At 41.2% G+C, this 22,990-nt stretch overlaps 1 gene segment (V, D, J or C); it reads left to right on the top strand.

The window, feature by feature from the left end:
* The first annotated feature begins 601 nt into the window (after window positions 1-601).
* On the top strand, window positions 602-21,452 carry LOC137348646 (Ig heavy chain C region, secreted form-like). The segment is given in 7 exon segments: window positions 602-723; window positions 846-1,220; window positions 2,351-2,401; window positions 15,452-15,751; window positions 16,467-16,778; window positions 20,192-20,500; window positions 20,999-21,452. Coding segments are annotated over 7 exon segments (1,785 nt in total).
* The last annotated feature ends 1,538 nt before the right edge of the window (window positions 21,453-22,990 follow it).

Here is a 22,990-nt window from a genome sequence, read left to right as displayed (position 1 = left end):
ATATCGCACCTTGCAGAGCGTCAGGATATCTCAAAGAGCTTTACAGTGAATGAAAATATCGGAAGCATAATCACTGCGGTGGTGTAGGGAAACACGGTCGCCAATTTGCGCAAAGAAAGATCATCAAACTGCATTGTGATAAATGATCAAATAATCCGTTTCGCTGATGTTGGTAGAGGGATTATTATCGGCCCCAGGACACAGGGGAGATTTCCCCTGCTTTTCTTTGAAATGATTCCATGGGATATGTTCCGTCCACCTGGGAGGAATTGGACCCCGAGCTAAGGAGAGGTGTTTATTGGGAAGGTACATGGAGATTCAATTTTAAACGAAATATATTTTGGCGAAACTGTATATAGTCCCCAACTATAAATCGGCAAAGCCAAGGTAATTTTATGGAATAGACACAGACCACGTATTATTAATGGTTAATTATTATTTACATCGCTGGACTCATACAGGAAAACAGAGGAGGAGTCAGCCTGTTGCTGGGGGCGGGGTGGTGTGTGGGTGGGGAGGACGGTGGCGTGAGGGCCTCCCAGTTCCCAGTTGGCTTTTTCGTATCGGGCTCCAGCCAGTACAAATAGCGGGACGGTTCAGCTCCAACTTCACAATCAGGAGGCGTTGCTGTGGCATCGAGACACGTTCCTGAGTCAGTTATACCGAGAGACTGAACTATGGGACTTGCCCCGTGCCTCTGTGTGCTGCTGGCTTGCTTCACCTGTGAGTATTCCTGACCGGTTTAGTCACACAACAGAAGTCTGCTTCAGATATTGTGTTTTTATTTCTATTTATTGATTTGAATGTTATCTAATGTGATGATATTTGTTTCATTCAACTGACAGATGTCCGGTCCGATATTGTGCTGACCCAGTCAGCTTCGGTGACGAAAAAGCCCGGAGAATCTCACAAGCTTTCCTGCTCCGTGAGCGGATTCAGTCTGGACAGCTACTATGTGCACTGGGTTAAGCAAGCTCCAGGGAAGGGGCTGGAGTGGCTCCTTGCTTACAGAAAACCATCGGATACCATCTATTACGCGCCTGGAGTCCAAGGTCGAATCATTCCTTCCAGAGCCTCTTCCACAACCTATATTGAGATCAAAAGTCTGAGATCCGAAGACACCGCCATGTATTACTGTGCAAGAGACCCACTGCGACCCAAGCAAATCCTGGGCTCGTACAGAAACAGAGTGATAAAATTTGCAGCACATCCCGTCCAAAGCTAACGGTCAGTAATGGTATGATATACATTGAGATGTTTTTAACTTAGACTAGAAGGATGTATTTGATACAGCAATAAATAGGTTAAAATAAAATTCACATTAACCAAGCTAATAAGGATAAGGACCCGCGGGTACTGCTTGCAGTGCCCAGCATTGGCGAAAAGGGAGTCAATGAAATCGTTGATATTCTATCAATGGGGGCCAATTTTAGTCCAAATCCGCCATTCTGAGGAAAAACTCATAGATGGATAATCAAAATCTGCAAAACCTTCTGTTGACTGAGCGATTTTATTCTGACAATGGCAATGAAAGAGTATTTGTGCGGGTTCGTGTCACAGTGGGTACTACAGTGGGTATCACAGTGAGACACACCGTGTCAAATACTGAGGTGGACTATTAACTGTAAAACACAGAGATTAAATTCCACAGAGTTCTCAGAAACCTGATTCCGACTACCCTAAGTGTGCATCAGTGAGACATTTCAGTTCACACTGGTCATTATATGTGCAAAGGAGATTGAAATACTCTTAAAAGTATCTGTCCAGATTTTGCATGTCAGTCAACACTTACAAACCAGAAGAATTTTATACATTTTTACAAATCTCTAATACTTCTAGCAATTACTTCAATTTAAGACTCATTTCCTTCGAAGTTCCTGCCGTGGTAGAGATCGTAGGTTTGAGCACATCCGCTGTCTGGGGTTTTTGTATAAGAAACTCGCTCTGTACAGTACCGTGTTATACTGGGTGGCACAGCAGTTACTGTCAATACAAAAAGTCCCTCTGCACTAATTGATTGAATCTGGGTCCTTGCTCGCTTTTACAATCCAGCTGTATATGCAATAAAGTAGCATTTGCTTCTAGCACAGTTTAATATGGATGAATTATGATAATTATTAATTCACCATTGCTGATTTCGATAGCATGTTCATGGATTACCCGATGCAATATAAAACGTCAGGATCATTTATAAACATTGAAAAATACCATTAACACACTTATATTTTAATGAAGATCCATCGTGGCTTTACTTTGCCTCTGATTTAGCAACATTTAAACTAATGTTGGATTTCTCTCTATTCTGTGCAAAGCCGGTTATTGTGTGACCCAGCCCAGGGAATGTAACACTGTGACATCATGGACTACTGGGGACAAGGGACCATGGTGACGGTGACTGCAGGTAAGAAACAGCTCATTCAGTAAAGGTTTTATTTGTGTCTTTATTCTATATTTCTCTTATTTTAGCCATTCATTGATTAACTGAAACGTGGGTTCGGTTGATTTTATATTGAAATTGTTTGCAATGTTTCATTTGATTGTGGTGCAAAGGGATTAGAGAATACAGCTGTTTCTCTACAAACGATGCTACTGAGGGATTCAGTGCCTGTTTTATGTGATTTGGTGTTTATCTGCTGATGAGTCTGTGTGCCTGTGTTACTTTAAATACCGAAATGTTGTTAAGCAGTTTGGCATTTCCACATTGTTGAATCTCGGTGATATTTTGTTGCCACAGCTTTTCTGAACGAATACAAACATTAAGTGCTAAAATATGTTTCAAATAGGATTGTGGGCAGAAAGCTTTAGCCATCAAAATATCATTACGATACTTTAATCTATTTTTATTCGTAATAATTAAATTGTTATCTTTAATCTAATGCTTATGAACGCTCATATATAATACATGAACTGTTACTGTAACTAAGAACTGCATAATTAACACATTTTCAGCATTGCTCAGATTTAAATTAATATAATTTCACTTATTATACTTTAGTAATATCACCCAATATTACTAAATATGCTATAGTTTCAACGTTAAATTATTAAATATGTTTTGTCTGCTAAATTCTGCTCACATTATTTTAAATTTATACTTACATAATAAATAGTTCATTCAGTGACTGGCAGCTTCGATGGAATATGTATTGAGGTTTTTTTTTCAGTGTTATATTTGATTCTGCTGAAGGCCTTTAGAGAATTAAAATTCCGTTCCACAAAACGTTGTGCTGTGGGATTCAGCTACTCACTGATGCGATTTAGTGTTTGCCTGCCGAGGAGAGTGTGTGCCTGGCTTACTTTGAATATCTAAAGTTTGTGAAAATGTTCAGAGTTTCTACGATATTTAATCTCAGTGAGATCAAGCGGCTGCAGGTTTTATGATCGAATGCAAACATTATAAGTGATTAAAACTGTCTAAAATAAGATTGTAAGCAGAAAGCAGGCAGGTTTTGAACATCAAATATCGTTTAAAGAGACTTTAGAAAATATTTTTATTTTAGTGATATTTGTAGGTACAACTATTAATCTATAGATAAGGATGCTTATATTTAAAACGTATAATTTTACTGTAATTACAAATTAAATATTTATCGAGTTTGCAGGTTGATGGGTAGTTAGGCTAATATAGCTCAAACGATTAGAATACCGTGATATCTCCCAATATTAATAAAATATGCAATAGTATCAATATTAATTTATTAAACAATATTGGCCTTCCACAATTCTGCAGTGCACTGGCACAATTAATGCGAACGGAAACATTTAGAGACTGGCAATAATTTCTGATTATGCCTGAAATTATTTTAATTAAAACATACTGATTCGCTGCAGTATTAATTTTAATGATGCGCTTTTAATTTATTGTTTTCGCCCTGTTCTATGCAGAAGAATGACGGATTATATTTAATCATCAATTGAATCCGAGTTGTAAATTTCATTTTGTAAATTTCATATTTCTGTCGGGTTATGAAATTAATATTGTGCAGCCGAAACCATATTGTTCTTTCAACGTTGCTTGTTGTTAGATAGTGGGACAGTTATCAGTAAACTGATCTTTAACAGGTAACAGGTTGCAGGATCAGACTGACAGGTATTGTCGCTTGTAGTTCAAACATTACTGGAATAAATTGCAACATATTTTATCTACCATTAAATAGTGGAGGCTCTGCCACTGACCGCAAACTGCCCGGCCATTTGTACAATTTAGGGCAACCGTTAAAATCAAGAATCCTGCTTTAGTTAACACATAATGCTACCGTCCTGCGTTCGTAACGCAGATGCCTTCCTGACTAAACTTGGAACAGTTTGTCATCGTCCTTTCCTAAATCCATCATGTGAAATATACTCTGAGAATAGACAGAGTTTGTGTTATATCAGAGTAGTCAGAAACATACAAAGTTTACATGTGTGTCCAGAGAGAGCATCGCATTATTAGAAGTCACTAATGATTTTTAAAGCATTGAAATGTTTTTAAGTTAAGTAAAATTAATATATTTGAAAGTATTGATCTATTAACATGAAGTTTTTGATTTAGTATTAATAACGTGTCATATTAATATGGTTGAAACACTAATATGTCACAAGCTACTAGTAAGATTCAAGTCTCGAAGCACTATTAACTCATTTTATTATAATAGAGTATACATTAGCTAACATCAATATTAACTTACACTATAATATAATACAGTATTCATTCATTAAATATAAATGGCCTCCCACCATTGCGTTGTGCATTGGTCAGGATTACAGTTGGTGCAAAATCTCAGATTGCAGAGAATATTTAATTGTGTCAAAAATTAATTGAGAAAACAATAAATTTTCTTACTCAGCTGTGCTCAACTCAATAAGGTGTAGTCGCAGATTTTAAATTATTATCTCATGCATAGCCTCGATTATTTTATAGGTTACATTTAATTGTGAAATATACCAAACCAGTGGGTAATCCCTTTCAATGTAAGTCTTTCCTGGTTTGATGAATTCGTATTCTGTCACTGAGACCCATGTCACAAGCAGCAAATGAACCTCGACTGGAAATTATCTCGATATAGTTGTTTTCAGGAAAACTAAAGCTTACAGGGTTCAGAAGATTGTAGACAGAGAGGGAGCAATTGTTGGAAGTCGAAGAGAGATTTTCAAACTAATAGTTTAATTTCGAAGCATGTACAGAGTTGACGTGGTCATAAATTGATTAGAGATCGATTAACATTGGTTTAATTGAAATTGACAGTCTGAACAAGATCTATCTGCTGTGAACACGATTGTTGCATCGTTTGTGGCTGTTCTCTTTGTGTGCGCCTGCTCTCTGTGTGAGAATCAGCAGTCCTTCTGATTGGTTTTAAACCTTCTGGTTCGTTCTCCTGAATTTCAAGGAGTGAAGTTTGACCCATTTATTTAAGAAGCTTGTATTTGTGAGAAAGGTATAACTTTGACTTTAAGTTTAAGGATGCACCTCAGGAATGCCACCGGTAACCCAGTGTGTGGCATTTAGAAGGAACAGTTCAGTAGCAGTACAGGCAGAGTGTCGAAGGATCGTTAATCTATTCAGTGCCCATGCTGTAACTGACCAGGGGACGTTTGATGGGCCCGCGTAAAGTGAAGTTTTTTTTATTCTTTCGTGGGATGTGCACATTGCTGGCAAGGCCAGCATTCATTGCCCATCCCTAATTGCCCTTGAGAAGGTGGTGGTGAGCTACCTTCTTGAACCGCTCCAGTCCTTGCTGTTAGGAAGCGAGTTCCAGGATTTTGACCCCGTGACAGTGAAGGAATAGCGATTTCGTTCCAAGTCAGGATGTTGTGTGGCTTGGATGGAACTTGCAGGTGGTGGTGTTCCCATGCATCTGCTGCCCTTATCCTTCTAGATGGTAGAGGTCGCGGGTTTGAAAAGTACTGTCGAAGGAATATATAGGAATAATATAGTGTAGACGGAGTTTACACCTCTTGTTACATCTAACGTTAAAGCGCAATGAAAAGACAGTACAGAGGGAGCTTTATTCTAACTTATCTATCTTGTATCTAACCTGAGAGTGTTTTTATCCTGCAGTGTTTAAAGAACCTTAAGCTTCATCCAACTAATAAGGTGCAAGGTCTGGAGCCCGATTATATATAAATAGTTCCATTGCTTTGATGAAACAGCAAATCATAAATTGAGATTAAACTTCTTTCTATAAAAAAAATCCCAATTTTTGATGAAGGTTCAACATTTTGAATATCAGACGATTATTGAATGAGATTGACCTGATCCTCAGCTCACTTCCAAAGCAGCTTCAGAAAGTAACGGTAACAATGCAGAAAACATTGCCTGCTCTGATATGATGGAAGCCAGAAGTTATTTTGATGATTTAGTTGGGTGGAGATTTACTCTGTATCTAATCCCTGCTGCACCTTCCCTTGGAATGCTTGATGGTATCATCTGGAGGCAGCATAACTGTATGTCTAACCCATGGTGTGCATGACCGAGGAGTGTTTGATTGACCAGCGTAGACGATGTTTGACTCTGTATATAATTCGTGTTGTACCTGCCCTAGTAATGTTGGAAGTGATAGTGTAGCGGGAGATTTTTCACTGTGTATGTAATTTGTTCTTCACGAGAGCGGTAAGTTTGATGGACAAGCTCTATATACATTTATCCTGTATCTAATTGGTGCAGTAGGTGAGCTGGCGGAATTTGATGAGTCAGTGTGGAGGAAACGTTACTATGTATATAATTGTGGTATAACGAACTTGGAAGAATCTGCGGGGGCATTTTATCGGGATGTTTATAATGTATCCAGCCTGTGTTGTACTCAAGCTGCTAGTTTTTCATCCGATCGATACTCTGTATCTAAACGGAGTATAACCTGGCCTCATAGTCCTTGATCGGCCAGTGTAGAAGGAGTTTTACTCTATGTCTAATTTTTGATGTATGTGAACCGTGAATATTTAACTGGGCAGTTCATAGGGAACTATATTTTCCATTGAACTCGTGTTGAGTCTGACCCGGCAGTGCGAACGGTATCAACTCTTGCTGTACCTGACTCGCAGCGCCTCACAGGGCCGTGTAAATGGAGTTTTACTGTGCTTTATGTACCTGATTTGACAGGCAGGTAATGCAGAAAATGCAGATTAATCTGAATCTAACCAATAAACTGCGAGTCCTCTAGGCAGATACATAAAAATAAACTTTTCCACAGGCCAAATGAAACAAGGGGCATTAATTGATTTTGACATTCTTCCTGATAACGTATCTTCACACATTTTAATTCTTTAGTCTTTTTGAATATCAGGTAATTATTGAATCAGAGTGGGCTGATACTGAGCGCAACTTCAGAACAAACAGTTTCAGGAAGTGAATGTCACGGTCCAGAGAATAGCGCCAGTTCTGATCTGATGGGAGACTGGTAGTTATTTTGACAATTTAAGTTCTGAAAATTTAAATAGAGAATGTGTAGTCTCCCGCTCCAATAACCATCATGGGAACCTTATGTTTAAAACCATTATTTTGTTCATTTTAAAAAAATAGTAACATGCAGGGACAATCTCGAGTGAGTTGTTATTGGACTGGGTCACAACATAAGGCACAAAGTCACAACTACATCTCTGTGAAACATTTAAAGACAGACAGTCAACCTACAATGGGTCTGCATTCACAACGTTCTTTAGGGCTCTGTAGTGATGCGAATCTAACATTTGTTCAAATTCCTCAGATCCCTTGATTTTAAAATCTTCTTTCATTAAGAACAAACAATAAAAACAAGTTTGATAGAGATGTTCAAAATTATGAATAATTTCCTTCCCTTCTAGAAGGAAATCTTGAAGAATTAATTTCATTGAGTCGAGTAGAATCATCGAATCTTACCGCACAGTAGGAAGTAATTCGGCCTGTCGTGCCTGTGCGGGCTTTAATAGAGCTGTCTGATTAAGTCCTAAACCCCAGCATTTTTCTCGTAACCCTGCAAAGTAGTCCCCTTCACGTATATATCCGGTTACCTGGTGCGTTCCCGAACTTAACATCCCTCAATATCAAAATTTTAATTTAATTTCCGCTCCAGTTCGTTTGCCTATTATGTTAAATCTGTGGCCTTTGAATTGCTTGGCAGAGGAAACAGCTTCTCCCTACTTGCTCCTCTATTAAAAGTTCTCACAATTTTGAATATGTTCCTAGATTCAGGGAAGGTTCCATTAGGTTGGAAAATAGCGAATGTATCTCCTTTATTCAAAAAGGGATGGAGACAGAAAGGAGGAAACTACAGGCCAGTTAGCTTAACATCTGTCTTAGGGAAAATGTTAGAAGCTATTATTAAAGACATTATAGCAGGGCATTTAGAAAAAAATCAAGGTAATCAGGCAGAGCCAACATGGTTTTGTGAAAGGGAAATCATGTTTGAACAATTTATTGGAGTTCTTTGAGGGAGTTACATGTGCTGTGGATAAAGGGGAACCGATGGATGTATTGTACTTAGATTTCCAGAAGGAACTTGATAAGGTGCCACGTCAAAGGTTATTGCAGAAAATAAAAGTTCATGGTGTGGGGGTAACATATTGGCATGGATAGAAGATTGGATAGCTAACAGGAAACAGAGTGTAGGCATAAATGGGTCATTTTCTGGTTGGCAAGATGTAACGAGTGGTGTGTCACAGGGATCTGTGCTGTGGCCTCAGCTTTTTGCATGATTGCTAAATGTGCTGATGACACAAAGATAGATAGGAAAGTGAGGAGGACATAAAGGAGCTACAAAGGGATACAGATAGGTTAAATGAGTGGGCAAAGACCTGGCAAATGGAGTATAATGTGGGAAAGTGTGAAATTGCCCACTTTGGCAGGAAGAATAAGAAAGAAGCATATTATCTTAATGGTGAGAGATTGCAGAGCTCTAAGATACAGAGGGATCTGGGTGTCCTCGTGCATGAAATGCAAAAGGTTAGTATGCAGGTACAGCAAGTAATTAGGAAAGCCAATAGAATGTTATTGTTTATCGCGAGGGGAATTGAATACAAAAGTTGGCAGGTTATGCTTCAGTTATACAGGGCATTGGTGAAACCACATCTGGAATACTGCGTACAGTACTGGTCTCCTTATTTAAGGAAGAATGTAAATGCGTTGGAGGCAGCACAGAGAAGATTTACTAGACTAATACCTGGAATAGGCGGGCTGTCTTACGAGAAATGATTGGACAGGCTAAGCTTGTATCCACTGGAATTTAGAAGAGTAAGAGGCGACGTGTTTGAAACATATAAGATGCTGATGGGTCCTGACAGGGTGGATATGGGAAGGTTGTTTTCCCTTGTGGGAGAACCTAGAACTAAGGCTCACTGTTTAAAGATAAGGGGTCGCCCATTTAAGACAGAGATGAGGAGATTTTGTTCTCTCATAGGGTCGTGAGTCTTTGTAATTCTGTTCCTCAAAAGGCGGTGGAAGCCGAGTCTTTGAATATATTTAAGGCAGAATTAGATAGATACTTGATAAGCAAGGGGGTGGAAGGTTATCTGGGATCGGTGGAAATGTGGAGCAATCAGTTCAGCTATGAACTTATTGAATGGCGAAACAGGCTCGAAGGGCCGAGTGACCTACTCCTGATTCTTATTCGTATGTTTGTATGTATGTTCGTATATAATTATCCAATTTATTTTTGAAAGCCACGATTGAATCTGCTTCCACACAGTCGCAGGCAGCGTATTCCAGATCTTAACAACTCGCTACATAATTTTTTTCCTCCTGTCGCCTCGGGTTCTTTTGCCAATTACCTTAAATCAGTTTCATCCGGTACTTGACCCTGCCACCAACGGAAACAATTTCTCTCCATTTATTCTATCCAGTCGCCTTATGGTTTTGAACACCTCTATCAAATCCCCTCTCATCTTACTCTTCTCTAAAGAGAAGCCCCTGCTTCACAAATATATTTACATCACCGAAATTCCTCATTTCTGGAACCATTCTTGTGAATCTTTTCTGCACTCTATCCAATGCCTTCACAACCTTCCTAAAGTATGGTGCTCAGAATTGATCGCAACACTCCAGTAGAGGCTCAAACAGTGTTTTATAAAGATTCAATCTCACTTTCTTGCTTTTGTACTCTATGCCTCTATTTATAAAGCCCAGGATCCCAAATGCTATATTAACCACATTTTCAACCTGTCCTGCCACCTTCAATGAATTATACACAGATACCCCCAAGTTCCTCTGCTCCTACACCCGCTTTCGAATTGTATCCATTATTTTATATTGCATCTCCTCGTTCTTCCTACCAAAACTTCATAATTCTCTGCATTTTTCTGAAATTTTATCCGCCACTTGTCGCCCATTCCATCAGACTGTCTATATCCTCTTGAAGTCTATCACTATCGACCTCACAGTTCACAATACTTCCAAGTTTTGTGTCACCTGCAAATTTTGAAATTATGGCTTGCACATCCAAGTATAGGTCGTCAATATAGATTAAGAAAAGCAGAGCTCCTAGCACTGACCCCTGGGAACCCCACTCCAGTCTGAAAAGCGACGATTCACCACTACTCTCTGTTTCCTGTCACTCAGCCAAATACGTATTCATGCTGCCATTGCCATTAATTCAGTGGGATTCAACTTTGCTGAAAAGCCTGTTATGTGGCACTTTATCAAGTACCTTTTGGAAATCCAGGTATATCATATCAACCACATTGCTGTCATCAACCCGATCAGTTACTTCATTAAAAACGTTACTAAATTAGTTCAACAAGATTTTTGCATTGAATAAATACGTCCTGGTTTTCCTTAAGTAATTGACATTTGCCCAGGGACTGTTTTTCCCGGATTACCGTTTCTAAAAGTTTTCCCATCATTAAGGTTAAACTGACTGACAGAAGGTTTCGGTTTATCTTTACCTACTTCTTGTTAACAAGGGTGTAGCATTTGAAATTCTCTAATCCTATAGCACCAGGCCTGCATTCCGTTGCCTGCAATGGAACTGAATATGCAGCACCGTGGATAATGGGTGGCCAATGAGTGCTCACTTTGTGCCACTGCCCAAGCCGAATTCTACTCAAATAATTTTTGCCCTTCCATTCATTGACTCTGCCGACAGCCAATTGATTTATGATATTTAAGGAATGGCAATATTAACTATTTAGAGGAGACATGGACAAAAGAGCTGAACTCAATTGTGATTGTCTTTGATATCAAGGCACTATTTGAATAAGTGTGGCACAAGGAGCCCTAGCCAAATTGAAGTCAATGGGAATCGGGGGGAAATTCTTCCCTGGTTGGAGTCATACCTAGTACAAAGGAAGGTGTTTGTAGTTCTTGAGGCCAATCATCTCAGCTGCATGACATCACTGCAGGAGTTCCTCAGGGTAATGTCCTAGGTCCATACATCTTTAGCTGCTTCATCAATGACCTGCTCTCCATCATAAGGTCAGAGGTGAGGATGTTGGCTGATGATTGCACTATGTCCAGTACCATTACCAACTCCTCAGGTACTGAAGCAGTCTATGTCCACATGCAGCAAGACCAGGACAACATTCAGGTTTGGGCTGATAAGTGGCACGTAAGTCCCACGCCACGCAAGTGGCAGACAATGACAATCTCCAACAAAAGAGATTCTAGCCATCTCCTCTTGATATGTAACAGCGTTACCATTGCCGTATCCCAACTATCAACCACCATCCTGGGGGTTACCATTGCCGAGGAACTGAACTGGAGCAGCCGCATAAGAACGATGGCTGCAAGAGCAGGTCAGAGGCTGGGAATTCTGCAGCAAATACCCCACCTCCTCACTCCCTAATGCCTGTCCACCATCTACAAGGCACACATCAAGTGTGTGATGGAATGCACTCCACTTGCCTGGATAAATGCGGCATCAACAGCAGTCAGCAAACATCACAATGTCCAAGTCAAATTAGCCAGCTTGATCAGAGACCCATCCACCAATAAACATACACTCCCTTCACCACTGACACACAGTGGCAGCAGCGTGTACCACATACAAAATGCACTGCAGCAACACACCACGTCTCCTTCAACAGCACCTTCCGAACCCGCGACCTATTCCACCTCAAAGGACAAGGACAGCAGATACGTGGGAACACCGAAATCTGCAAGTTCCCCTTCAAGCCACACACCATACTGACTTTGGAACTACATGTCGTTCCTTCACTGTCGCTGGAACTGCCTCCCTAACAGCACTGTGGGTGTACCTACACCAGATGGACTGCTGACTCAAGGAGGCAGCTCACCCCCATGTTCTCAAGGGCAGTTAGATATGGGCAACAAATGCTGGCCTTGGCATTAATGCCCACATCCCATGAAACGAATAAAAAAAGAAACCTGTCCTAAGTTCATATCATGTTTGGTATAAACAGCAACAAGAGAACTTTTTCCCTTAGCGGAGGGGTCAATAACCAGGGGGCATAGATTTAAGGTAAGGGGCAGGAGGATTAGAGGGGATTTGAGGAAAATCTGGAACGCACTGCCTGAAGAGGTGGTTGAGGCAGAAACCCTCATAACATCTAAGAAGAATTTAGATGAGTACTTGAAATGTCATAGCATATAATGCTACGGGCCAAGTGCTGGAAAATGGGATTAGAATAGTTAGGTGTTTGATGGCCGGCACAGACACGATGGGCCGACAGGCCTGTTTCTGTGCTGTGTAACTCTATGACTATGACTAAGAGGTGGCTAACGACCCAGAAAGCTGCGTATGTTCTCATTGGCGGGATGTTGGAAGGTTCTTTGGAAACTGAAATGGAACAAAAAGAACAAATTCCAATTAATCAATTTTGGGAATAATGCATAATTGAGACTATTAAATTGAGTAAGAGTGAAAGGAAACTCAGGAGAGATTCATTCAGTAGAATGGGATAGGGGACAGGTCACACTGCAAAGCTCCTCCTTAAATACTCAGAAGGAAAGTGATAGACTCGAATCAATCCCAATTCATCTGAAGCTTGAAATTTAGAAAGTAGGTGATGCAAGAGTTCTTTATTGGAATTTGTGCGGTAAGTTATTCAGTCCACATTTTAAAGAAAACTCCACGCATTTATTATAAAAGTCCTTTATTGACATGGGCACAAAGAATGTTAATATGAGGTATGATAGAAGGGTTTTGAATAATAAAGGGTTTTATTCAGGAAATCGGAAGCATATTTCAACAATTTGGCGAGTTGATACGCAGAGGAAACAGTTTCAAGATCAGCAGCAAAAGAATGAAGGGAGCGGGGTATGAATCTATTTTCCCATACAGACGGTTATAGGATCTGGGATATCGTATTGGAATAAATGCTGCGAACAGAATTGAAAATGATTGGATAAAATGGAACGTTTGATAAGAACATTGGGCTCTGAATGTTGGGCCGTGCTGGTGGAGAGATTGTTATCAAATGACTTCCTTCAGTGCTATAAAGTTCTATTAGGTAATAACTCTGGGTTATGCTTCATAAACATGCTTTAATTTGGTTTAAAGGTAATACAACTAGTTAATCTATCCGTGGGCGTTATATCAGTGTATCCCCTGAAAACAACAACAATTTACATTTATATAGCGCCTTTAGCATAGTAAAATGTTCCAAGATGATGCACAACAGCGTAATCAGAAAAAAAAACTGACATTCAGTCAGATAGGACCATACTAGGACAGTTGAGCAAAAACTTGTTTTAAGAGACAGGCTTTACGGCAGTATCTTTAAAGGGAGAGATAACGAAAGTTTGACACCGTGGAATAGAACATAGAACATAGAACAAAGAACAGTACAGCACAGTACAGGCCCTTCGGCAAACGATGTTGTGCCGACCCTTTAACCTACTCGAAGATCAAACTACCTACATACCCTTCATTCTACTATCATCCATGTACCTATCTAAGAGTCGCTTAAATGTCCCTAATGTATCTGCTTCTACTACCACCGTTGGCAGTGCATTCCACGCACCCACCACTCTCTGTGTAAAGAACCTACCTCTGACATCTCCCCTAAACATTCCTCCAATCAACTTAAAATTATGCCCCCTGGTGATAGCCCTTTCCGCCCTGGGAAAAAGTCTCTGGCTATCCACTCTATCTATGCCTCTCATCATCTTGTACCCCTCTATCAAGTCACCTCTCATCCTTCTTCGCTCCAATGAGAAAAGCCCTAGCTCCCTCAACCTTTCTTCATCAGACATGCCCTCCAGTCCAGGCAGCATCCTGGTAAATCTCCTCTGCACCCTCTCTAAAGCTTCCACATCCTTCCTTCCACATCCGACCAGAACTGAACACAATATTGCAAGTGTGGTCTAACCAGGGCTTTATAGAGCTGCAGCATAACCTTGCGTCTCTTAAACTCAATCCCCCTGTTAATGAAAGCCAACATACCATACGCCTTCTTAACAACCCTATCAACTTGGGTGGCAACTTTGAGGGATCTATGGACGTGGACCCCAAGATCCCTCTGTTCCTCAACACTGCCAAGAATCCTGTCTTTAAGCCTGTATTCTGCATTCAAATTCTACCTTCCAAAATGAATCACTTCACACTTCTCCAGGTTGAACTCCATGTGCCACTTCTCAGCCCAGCTCTGCATCCTGTCAATGTCCTGTTGCAACCTACAACAGCCCTCCACACTATCCACAACTCCAGAAACCTTTGTGTCATCGGCAAACTTACTAACCCAGCCTTCCACTTCCTCATCCAAGTCATTTATAAAAATCACAAAGAGCAGAGGTCCCAGAACAGATCCCTGCGGAACACCACTGGTCACAGAGCTCCAGGCTGAATATTTTCCATCTACTACCACCCTCTGTCTTCTATGGACCAGCCAATTCTGTATCCAGGCAGCCAAATTTCCCTGTATCCCATGCCTCCTTACTTTCTGAATGAGCCTACCATGGGGAACCTTATCAAACGCCTTGCTAAAATCCATATACACCACATCCACTGCTCTTCCTTCATCAATGTGTTTTGTCACATCCTCAAAGAATTCAATAAGGCTTGTGAGGCATGACCTGCCCCTCACAAAGCCATGCTGACTATCTCTAATCAAACTATGCTTTTCCAAATAATCATAAATCCTGTCTCTCAGAATCCTCTCCAATAATTTGCCCACCACCGACATAAGACTGAATGGTCCAGTTTTATGTTGATAATAGGATGTTGACAGCAAAAGGATATAGCGAGGAGATCAGTGGATTAAATGTGGAGCAACCTAGTGTGAAAGTGGTTGGAGAATGAGAGCAGGGTTCCTCAACAAGGGATCAAGAGCTGGAGGAAGTACAGGATACATTATTGGACATTCAGTCCTTATTACGGGCCTCAGGGAAAGAATGCCTCTTTCAGACTCGTGCCTTCCCTGATGTACAAGACTGGAGTTACATGAAGACCATTCACTTCATCTCTTTCAACTCAGAAAAAGAAGGCATTTATCGGAAAACGTTGGAATTAGATTATAACTGTAGTCAAACTTCGACTTCTCTCGTTATTTTGTAAGCATGGTTCACAGATTCTAACATTTTAACTCTGACATTCCTTCTCAGCGACACCGTCTCCCCCCACCCTCTACGGCCTGTTCGGCTTCTGTGAACAACCCAACACCGACGGCTCCTTGGCCTATGGTTGTTTGGCAATGGATTACACCCCTGAAATCACGGCCATTTCCTGGAAGAAAAATAACGAGCCGATCACCACTGGATTGAAGACTTACCCGTCAGTGCTGAACAAGAAGGGAACCTACACCCTGAGCAGCCAGTTAACCATCACCGAGTCAGAGGTGGGAAGCAGCAAAATCTACTGCGAGGTTCGACGTGGCGAGTCGGTCTGGAGCAAGGAAATGCCAGGTTGGTGTTGAGGGACACAGGGGTCGGCGGTGGGGGATGATGATGTGGAACGGTGATAATTAGAGAATTGATGCTCAAATTGTAGACACAATTGGTTAAACAAGACTTAGACAATTGTGCATAGTCCTGGTCTCCCTATCACACTTAGCATACTGAATATATAGCTCTGGTCTCCATGTCGCACATAGAGTACTCCATATTAGGAGAATGATACAGGGGCACTGGAGAAGGAACCAAAAACTATTACAAGGACGATGCTCGAACGGAGAGATTATAACTGTCAAAGATTGACTAGGCTGGTGGCCTTTTCTCTACAAAAGAGAAGGCAGAGGTGTGACCGAAACGACAGGTTAGACCTAAACTGGAAGTCATGCATATAACATAATGACTAAAAAGCCAATTGGGAATTCAGGAGAAGCTATTTTACCCAGAGAGCAGCCAGAATGTAGAACTTACCTTAGTTGAGGCGAATAGCATAGATGCCTTTAAGAGGAAGCTGGATAAGTATATGCGGGGACAAGGAATGGAAGTTTATTTTGATACAGCGAAATGAAGTAGAGTGAAAGGATGCTCGAGTGGAGCACAAACTCCAGCATCGAACAGTTGGATCGAATGGTCTGTCCCTGATTTGTAGAGTCTATGTAAAACGCTCCACAGTTGTTAATTGTTTGAATGTCAACAAATTTAACTTCCGATAATATGTATTTTCCTGTAGATCATGTGGTACATCATCCAACTATTATCGCCACCCAGAGTTCCAGTGAAGAAATCTCAAGCAGCAGGTTTGCAACCGCCGTCTGTTCAATCATCGATTTCCGTCCAAAATTAATTAATGTGACTTGGCTGAAGAATGGACAACCCATGGATTCGGGCGTCGTCAACTCTCCCGCCTATGAAGTGAACGGGAACTTCTCGGCGACCAGCCGAGTGACAGTCCCCGCTGGGGAATGGTTCACCAACACGGTCTATACCTGCCAGGTCTCTCATAAAGGGGTCACCCAAAGCCGAAACTTCACCAGATCTCAGGGTAAGAGACACAACCCTAAATATTTCCAAGTCATTCTGATCTTAGTCAAAGCTAAGAATTTATTACAATTATTACAAAGCCCGCAATTATTTATTCTTTCATGAAATGTGGACATCGCTGGCAAGGCCAGATTTCGTTTCCCATCCCCAATTGTCCTTGATAGCTAAGTGGCTTGCGAAGGCATTTTAGAAAAAAGGAAAATAGGAGCAGGAGTAGGCCGTTCGGCCCTTCGAGCCTGCTCCGCCATTCATTATGATCATGGCTGATCATTCAAGTTTTAGAGATCAGTTAAGAGTCAACCACATTGCTGTGAGTCTGTAGTCACATATAGGTCAGACCAGGTAAGGATGTCAGATTTACTTCCCTAAAGGGCATTGGTGAACCAGATGGGGTTTTATAACAATCTATGGTAGTGGCATGGCACCATAGCTTTAAATGCAATTTAAAAAAATAATTAATTGAATTCAAATTCTACCAGCTACCATGGTGGCATTTGAACTCATGTCCCCAGAATATTAGCCTGTGCCTCTGAATTACTCGTTCACTGACATTACCACTACGCCCCAGTCTCGTTCCTCATGTCGAATCGTGCCCTTTTTGTTTCCTTCCAATGCAAATGCAAAAGAAAGCCTTTCCTGCACAAAGCACCTTCAGCGACCTCAGATTGTTCTAAAGGACTTGACATTGGATTACTTTTGAAATAGACTCACTGTTGTAATGTACAAAATTCTGCATCCAATTGCTGCATAGCAAGCTCCCAGAAACAGCAATATGATACTGACCAGATTTTTCTTTGTTTCATCATGATTGTTGAGGGATGCCTGTTGACCTGGAAACAGGCACACCTGCTGAGTATTTCCAGCATTTTCTGCTTTTGCTCCAGCTTTTCAGCATCCTCAGTGTTTTGCTTTTATAACCGACAGAACACCCCTGGTTTTCTTCCAGGTAGTGCCATAGGAAATTCATGGCCAACTGAAAGGGTAGACAGGCCCTCGGTTTAACATCTCATCCCAAAACCAGCACTTCACACAATGCAGTACTCGCTCAGCATTACACTAAACGTGTCAGCTTGCACTTGTCTCCAAATATCTGGAGTGGGAATTGAACCCCCATTCTTTCTGCATCAGAATTCCTTCGGGTTCAGGATTCTATAACCTCACGAAATAAGGTGTCCTTTTGTTCTGAGATTGAACAGTGAGTCATTGGCCTCAGTTTTATCCTAGATTGGCTGATCATATTCAAAGTGGTAGTATGCGGTTGCAACTGGGCAGTTGTCCAGGACCCGACTGTCAGCAAATACCTTATTTAGGTTACTGTGTTCAGCTTGAGAAGCGCTGAAGGTAGGTTTCACAGGCTAGGCTTGCATTCTTTTCAGGATAGATGATTAAGGGGTGATCTAATTGAGGTGTTTATGTTGATTAATGGAACTGATACTGTAGGTGGAGAGAAAATATTTCCTCTGAAGGTGAGTTCAGAACAAAAGACTGCAACCCTAAAATTACAGGTAAGATATGCAGAGATGATGTCAGGAAGGATCTATTCACACAAGGGGCAGCGGCAATTTGGAACTTTCATTCCCAAAATTGTTGAGGTTGGGCGTCAAGTGAAATGTTTAAAAATGTGATGAATAGATTTTTGTTAGGAACTGATATCAAGGATTCCAGAACCTAGGAGGATAATTAGACTTAAGGTACAGATCACACATAGTCTAATATATTGGCAGAACAGGCTCTAAAGGCGGAATGGCCTCCTCATTTCCAGATGACTGCTCTGCGGGCATACCTCCTTCTGAGTCTCTCTCACCGGCCTGCCATATCAGGAATGATCACTCAGATAGATTTAGCAAAGTCACTCACGCCGACGTTACAAACTACGCTGTGCTACAAAAGACTACTTGGAACTCCATTCTCCCGACATTTTATATCTCCCCGATTGAGAATACACACTTGCTCCTGCACATTTCCATCGTCAAAAAAATTACAAAAAAGGCATCAGAAAATTAATTTTGTCTCCTGTTGCATCTAATATTCTGGACTTCATTTGACACTTGTTTAGAACGAGCATAATTTCTGTCGAGCTCCTGACAGAAGTGACGACCCATTGTAATCAGCGGAGATGCAGTAGGCACAAAATCGATTGGTAGACATAAATGTGCAATATGAATGACCTAGACTTGGGGTTTCGGGGCACAGTTTCAAAAATTTCGGATGACGCAATACTTGGAATTATTATGAATTGTGAGAAGGAAAGTGCTGGACTTAAGTAGGACATAGACATTCTGGTGGGCACGAGCCAAATGGAATTCAATAAAGAAAAGTGTGAAGTTATATATTCTGGTGGGACAAACGAGAAAAGGCAACATAAAATATAGGATACAATTCTAAAGTGGGTGCAGGAGTGACCTGGGGGTACATTTATACAAATTGCTGAAGGTGGCAGGGGTAGATTGACAAAGTAATTCAAAAATCAGATGGGATCCTGGGTTTTATAAATAAAGGTAAAGCCTACAAAAACAAGGAGGTTGTGGTGAACAGTTATAAAACACTGGTTCGGCCTCAACTGAAATACTGAGCCCTCTTCTGGGTACCGCTCTTTAGGAAGGACATGAAGGCATTAGAGAGGGTGCAGAAAAGCATTAAGGGAATGGTTCCAGGGATGAGGGGCTTCAGTTACGTGGATAGTTTGGAAAAAGCGCAGCTGTTCTCCTCAGAGAAGGGAAGGGGAAGTGAAGATTTGATGGAGGTATTCAAAATCATGAGGGGAATTGGCAGAGTAGATATGGAGAAACTGTTCACATTGATGAAAGGGTCGAGAACCAGAGGAAACCAATTTAAGGTGAATGGCAAAAGAAGCAATGGTGACATGAGTAAAACCTTTTTTATTCACGCAGCAAGTAGTTAGGATCTGGAATGCACTGTCTGAGAGTGTGATGGAGGTAGATGCTACAGTGTCTTTCAAAGGGATAATTATCTAAAGTGAAAAAATGCAGGTCTCCGGGGAAAACACAAGGGAGTAGGACGAGCTGAGTTCCTATTGCAGAGAGTTGGCACTGAGAGGAAGGGCCGAATGACTTCCTTCTGACCTGTAAACATTCTGTGATTCTCTGCTTCCATGGTCTGGATTGAACGTTATTCAGTGTGTGACACAATTGCACTCGAATTTATTCAAATATTATGCCGAGAATTTGCTTCACAGTAATTATAGGGGATCCTGGGTGACAATACACAGGATATCTTAAAGAGTGTCCCAGAATCGTTGTCCAGTCGTTATCCTTCAAATAACGATATGGTTCACTCAGAGCGAGAGGTTGATATCTCAAAGGTGAATTATTTTACTTAAGTCAGTGGAGGCTGAATATTACTGTCCTGATTCTGAAGATGAAGCTTTGGCTGACTCTCATTTCTGTTTCACAGTTGATCCCTCATGCTCCGATCCGGTAATTAAACTACTGCCACCATCAATAGAACAGGTCTTACTGGAGGCGACGGTGACCTTAACCTGCGTCGTGTCTAATGCTCCTTATGGAGTCAACGTATCCTGGACCGAAGAAAAGAAGCCTTTGAAATCAGAGATTGCCGTCCAACCCGGAGAGGATCCCGACAGCGTGATCAGCACTGTAAACATCTCGACACAATCCTGGCTGAGTGAGGTTGAGTTCTACTGCGTGGTGATCCATCAGGATCTGCCGACTCCTCTCAGAGAGTCCATCCACAAGGAAAAAGGTGAGCAGAGAGATTGAAGCAATACGTGAGAGGTTTGGCCTATTTCCCGTGTTTGTGCAAGGGACAATTCGTCCTATTAAGTGATCGAATAGATTATTCTGGTAAAATAATTGTCATTCCACTGATGGAACCCACTGGAACCATAGGTGATCCATTTAATGGGAAGCCAAATAAGAAAATGAGAGATTAAAGAATAGGAGATGAAGTAAGGTGGGAGAAGATTCATGTAGAGCATAAACACCAGCACAGACTAATTGGGCCGAATGGCCTGTTCCTGTGCTGTAAATCCTATGCAATGTTCCAGTCTAACCCTTCAAGTTCTCAGAGAGAAGGATTGCTTCCGCTTCTGCTCCGGGCTGGAAAACAGGACAGGCCCCAGAGGGGAAAAGGAAAACCTTTAAAGTTCAGCTCAAAGCACATTCCTCTCACATGTAACCACCGGTTTCAATGTCTCTGGAATTCTCCAGTTTATTGACATTTATTTTAATTTTTCTGCAGTTAAACATCTGCGGGAACCGTCTGTGTCTGTCCTCCTGCCCCCGGCAGAAGAAGTCTCTGCTCAGAGGTTCCTCTCCCTCACCTGCTTAGTGAGAGGTTTCTCCCCCCGAGAGATATTCGTCAAGTGGACCGTCAATGACAAGTCGGTGAATTCCGGCAACTACAAGAACACCGAGGTGATGGCGGAGAACGACAATAGCTCCTACTTCATCTACAGCCTGTTATCCATTGCAGCGGAGGAGTGGGCCAGCGGCGCTTCTTACTCCTGTGTGGTGGGACATGAAGCGATCCCCTTGAAGATCATCAACAGAACAGTTAATAAATCGAGCGGTAAACCCAGTTTTGTGAACATTTCCCTTGCACTGTTGGACACTGTCAATTCATGTCAATGAGAGTCTCTCGATTGCATTTCAATTCTTAAATAAAAACCAATAAAGACGTTTTCTTCCAAATACTTAAATTCTTAAACATGCAACCTTTTCCCTTTTCTAACAAGCACGTGCAATGCATTTTGGATCTTGGTGTTCCTGCTTCCCGTGTTATCCACCCATTCTGAATTGGGGTCAGCTTTAAGTTGTAGCATCGCACCTACTGGAAGCTTAAGTGAGGGCCACATATGAACATGAAATGTACCACAATCTCCCATCAGAAAGAGGGCGAAGGACAATTTATTAACCCACTGTGCCCCCGTGAAACAGAGATAGGGAAGGGCAATTCTTAATCCATTGTAACTCCACGTCTCCAGTAGAGAGAGGGCAAAGGTAATGGTGAACCGACTGTAGACCTCTCCCCAATTTCTCCAACAGTGAAAGGAGCAAGGGCATTTGTTAACCCACTATACTCCCATTCTCCCGACACTGAGATGAGAAGACAACTGGTCTCTGTTACATGGACTCAGTTGCCATCAGTACAAAGTCAGCTTCTAGCTCACTGTGCGAAGGTTTAAACTTTCCACATGGAAATCATATTGTAAAAATATGTGTACAATATAACCTTTTGCCTGATAATCTTATTGGGACAAATTGAATTCTAATGTTTCTTCGCGCTTGTGTTCCTGATACTTCTGAGGCCCATCAGTTGCATTCCTGGATGCATTCAACTGATGTTATAACGCATCTCGCATAGAATACATTTATACACAGAACGATGAAGAATATTCTCGACAATGCACACTATCAAGGCCAGACCGGGATATTGGTTCTCTCTGGAACATTGATAAATAATAAAAATGCACAGGCACACGGACACAAACACACACATAAACACAGTCACATACACAACCACACACATTCACCTACAAACACGAACAGACCCAAAGACTGGTATAAACGTTCCCACAGTCACACACATAAACATAAACAAACACCTTAGTACAGTCTCACGTACACAGAAACATAGACATAAAATCATACAATAGGATACACATTAATGCACATACATGGACGAACATACTCACACTTTAACAGACTCGCACACGCAAATACATAGATAAATAGACGCATTAACGCTCATACACACATAAACACCAACATTAATATACTGACATACACATAGATACACAAACATGCACATAAACACATACATTAGCACACATGTACACATAATCACAAATAATACATAAATGTCGACATCAACACATGAACACGCATTATCACACTTATGGGGCACAAACACACATATGCACAGATACACATAAACAAACACATTGACACATAAGCACACATTAACAAACAGGGACAAAAACACACCCATCAACACAGAAACTTAAATTAACAAAGTTATGGGGATACAAACATATACATAAACAAAAATTCACACACATACACACACGCGCACACACACACACACACACACACATACACACACACACACACACGGTCAGTTAAATACACACAGCAATGCACATTGACACACCTCAACGTATATGGGCAAATACACATAGCCGTCAACATATAAACAAACACATTAATACGCTCACACTTGGGAACGCAA

This window comes from Heterodontus francisci, chromosome 34 (genome assembly GCF_036365525.1).
Source record: "Heterodontus francisci isolate sHetFra1 chromosome 34, sHetFra1.hap1, whole genome shotgun sequence".
Lineage (NCBI taxonomy): Eukaryota > Metazoa > Chordata > Chondrichthyes > Heterodontiformes > Heterodontidae > Heterodontus > Heterodontus francisci.
Note: the sequence above shows the minus strand (reverse complement) of the source record. Positions and strands in the feature narration are given on the sequence as shown.